This window comes from Parasteatoda tepidariorum, chromosome X1, assembly GCF_043381705.1.
Source record: "Parasteatoda tepidariorum isolate YZ-2023 chromosome X1, CAS_Ptep_4.0, whole genome shotgun sequence".
Classification (NCBI taxonomy): domain Eukaryota; kingdom Metazoa; phylum Arthropoda; class Arachnida; order Araneae; family Theridiidae; genus Parasteatoda; species Parasteatoda tepidariorum.
This window is the reverse complement of record NC_092214.1, coordinates 20,222,809-20,226,506: the sequence shown is the minus strand read 5'-3', so window position 1 is coordinate 20,226,506 and position 3,698 is coordinate 20,222,809. Positions and strand designations below refer to the sequence as shown.

The 3,698-nt window shown below is 29.5% G+C and overlaps 1 protein-coding gene across 2 annotated transcripts in view; it reads right to left on the bottom strand.

Moving 5' to 3' along the window:
- The window catches only part of LOC107456902 (homeobox protein dve-1), a 164,908-nt gene that overhangs the window by 106,614 nt on the left and 54,596 nt on the right, over window positions 1–3,698 (bottom strand). For both annotated transcript variants that reach the window (XM_021145059.3, XM_021145060.3), the window contains exon 2: window positions 3,033–3,243. In XM_021145059.3, the coding sequence (XP_021000718.1) occupies window positions 3,033–3,243 (211 nt within the window). The remainder of the gene's footprint in view (window positions 1–3,032; window positions 3,244–3,698) is intronic.

The following is a 3,698-nucleotide window of genomic DNA, read 5'->3' as shown; positions in this document are numbered from 1 at the left end:
TAGTATTTATATATATATATATATATATATATATATATAGTCAAAATGCAAATAAAATTATTTGTAACTATCAAAATTATGCCCGAACGAAATTTAAAAGTAAAATGAAATCTTAGTTGATAATGAGATTTTGAGGGATCAGTTTTATACGTTATGATCTTGAAATATGTTAATTCATGAAATTATTATGAATAAAAATTGGGAAACTGATGAATCGCAACAAAAAACACGATGCAAATAAGATATAGTTTTTTTCACCTCACTATAGCCCAAGTTTTTTAAACGAAAGTCAAACATTAGTTCCAAAACCCAACAAAAATTTCCTCTAACTTCGCGATCAAAACGATTTCACATAAAATCACAAATCATAAAACCAGACCTAGTTCTTCATTTTCAAAAAAATAAAGAGAATTTCAGTGAAAGTGATGTGAAACGATAACCGAGAGAAGAGGATGGGGAAAATTCTCTCGCGTAGAAAGTTAGTCCCAAAAGAGGAGCAAGAGCAGTTTTGGCGTCTAGTTGGCGAGGGGCAACCCACAGTAGAGAGGAACAATTTCCGGACCCGACTTCTCAGAAAGAAAGTGAACGGTGTAACGATCAAATGGAACCGTTATCGCGATACGGGACAATCAAGTCCTATCAGAAGGAGTCCGGAAGAGGGATTCCGAGAAGGCAGATTAGGGAAAGCCGACTCTATTGCCCTGCATCAGAATTCCCCAACGATGGAAGCTTACCAATACATGTTTCAGGGATTTTTTCCCCTTTTCTTTTTTCAGATCATCAAATAGAAACGCAATTGACACCATTTGTAGAACCTTCCCTCTTTATTTGTAAATAATAACAACATTGCAAAATATTTTCACTTTATCTCACAAATATATTAATTTTTCAAAACATTTTTAGCTTCGCAAAAATATTAAAAGAAATAAAATAATACCAAAAGCTTTTATCCTGCACAAGACTATTAAAATTAGATAGAGCCTTGTAAGCTCAGTTAAAAATAAATAAATAAAAAACAATTAAAAGTTTAAAATATTAAAGTCTATTTTTTTTTCAAAAAAAAAGCCAAAAAAATTCACATTTTATCTGAAACAATATCTAGTGAAAAATTGCAGCTTTAACAACATAATAGATCAATATAATTAGTCCATTAGTGGTCTTACTTGAGACAAATTTTTACACAATTTTCACAATTTCAAAAATAATATTATTAGACAGAAAAACTATATTGATTTAGTTTTCTTTAATTAAATAATTTTTAATATATGCATTAGTCTCATTTGAGTTGAATTTTTGAACCAAGATCTGAGAGTATTATGAAATATACCCTGAGTATCATTTACTTATGGCAATGATTTTTTGTATATATAGATATTTCCTGGTGAAACAAAAGTAATAATAATTGAATATAAAAAATTTCTTGTCTTTATTTGTATTTTAGTTTTTTAAAGAATTGTATATTAAGACTATTAATTTGATTATTTAAAAAAAAAAAAAAAAAGAAACTCACATAATTTTTGCCAACTTGGCGATAAACTATTTGCCATGGCGCTAGAGTGCATACTTCTCCATCAATTCACAAAGAGTCTAATTGTAAAGCCAAATAGTATTGAGTAAAAAAATTTAAGTCAAAGTTGCTCTTATTTCTCGTTTACATCTCGATTGCAAATAAAGAATCATAACACTTACAACATTCACAACAAACTAACTACAATTTCTACACAATAATAATGATATGATTCACTTAAATTAAATGAGGGCTTACTGCTATTTAGATTTGGATTGCTTCAACAACTCGAGAAATTACAAAACTTCCTGTCAATGTAGACTTTCCTCATCATCAAAAGCTTTTGCTGCTATACCATATTGTTCAAATATTTGGAAATTATAAACACTTACTGCAAATTTAATTTGGTTACTTTTAACTATATCTCTTTAGTGAGACAAAACCTCTGTCGAATTACATCATTTCTAATTTACGGTCACTGCCATTTATCCTACTGATGAAGGCCATTTATTCTACCGAAAAAGGTATTTTAAGTGCTGTTTTTTAATAAATTTTATTTTATATCATAGGATCAATCTCGTAACTTTATGATGACTGCTGTTATTTAGCTAAAAACATGTGACGTTCACAAATATATATTTATTGTTTGTTTAGTATTATTTGATTTAATTAGAGTATTCTCTGTTATTCTACTTCTTTTCTTTTTCAATATTGATAAGATTACTATGGAATGAGCACTATTTCAGAAATGACTACGACATTGAGAAAAAAACTCGATGTCATAAAAACGGTGAAGAAATGTCATTCATTAGTCGGTAAAAAGAGTTCAGAGGAAAATGTTAAGATGAAATGAGGTGATAAAGAGTTGATTTAATTAGTCAACAATATTTGAGATTCGATAGTTTTTGATTGTTTAATACTATTTAAAGAGTATTTTCTGTTTTGGTAATATTGGTTTCAATGTAATGAGCACTATTTCGGTATTAGATAAGATATCGAGAAACATATTATAAAAAATGTCACGATTGGTTGAAAGAGTTGAGGGAAATACTTACGCCGAATTGAGGTGATATTCTTTAATCAACAACATTTGAGATATACTTTTTGGCTGTTTAACATTAATTAATTTAATTAGAGTATTCTCTAATATCCAATTTTCCTTTTGCAATGTTGGTTAGGTTACTATCGAATGAGCACTATTTCGAAAATGAATACGATTTAAGGAAACATTTAATAAAAAACGTCAGAACTAGTTGAGAAAGTTGAGGGAAATACTTGACGCTGAATTGAGGTGATATTCTTTAATGAACTTGATATATAAAACCTTTTTGGTTGTTTAGCATTAGTTAATTTAATGAGAGTATTTTCTGTAATGATTTTATTTTTGCAATTTTGCCTAGGTTACTACCGAATGAGCACTATTTCAAAAATCAATATAATATAAAGAAAACACAACCGGGTTTATACAAGTCGGTTAAAAGAGTTAAGAGAAACATTTGATGATGGTGATAAAAATATTACTTACCGGCGGGAGTAGAGGATGATGAGACAGGTGGGATTTTCATGAGTGGCCGGAACTCGACAAGTGATAAGGATGTTGAAGAGGAACCAGGACTTCGAATTCCAGGTTCGGAAGGTAGGGCAGGATGGGATTCTGGTTTCTCTCTGCGGTCGGAATTTAAATCATGTGGACAACCGCCGCCCCCTGACGATACGCCACCACTCAGCAACAAGCCCTGCAAAAAAAATTAGATAATTAAAACATGTTTTATATTGCCTAATTTCATGTTATACTTAAAATATAATATTAATCAATGAAGAACAGTTAAAAACTTACATTTAAAAAAAAAGGGACTTGTTGAACGATTAGCTATTTTACTGCAAGAATATAATCATTATTATAGTTTGTCAAAAATTTGCTGAATTGACTCACATAAATTGTTCCATAATTTTAAAGCAAATGATCGATTTTGAGTGGGTAAAAATATTGGAATTGTTGCATTAATGGCTTATCGATTGCGTAGACAGGATTTCAAATAACTACAAATATTAAATAATTTAGTGTCCTTTTTCTTAATGGTAATTTCGAATTAAAAACTGTGACGCTGTACAAACACGATTAAAAATATAATTCTACTGTTTTCGTCAAAAAGTAATGAATAAGACAAAAGAAATGATAAGAATGAATATA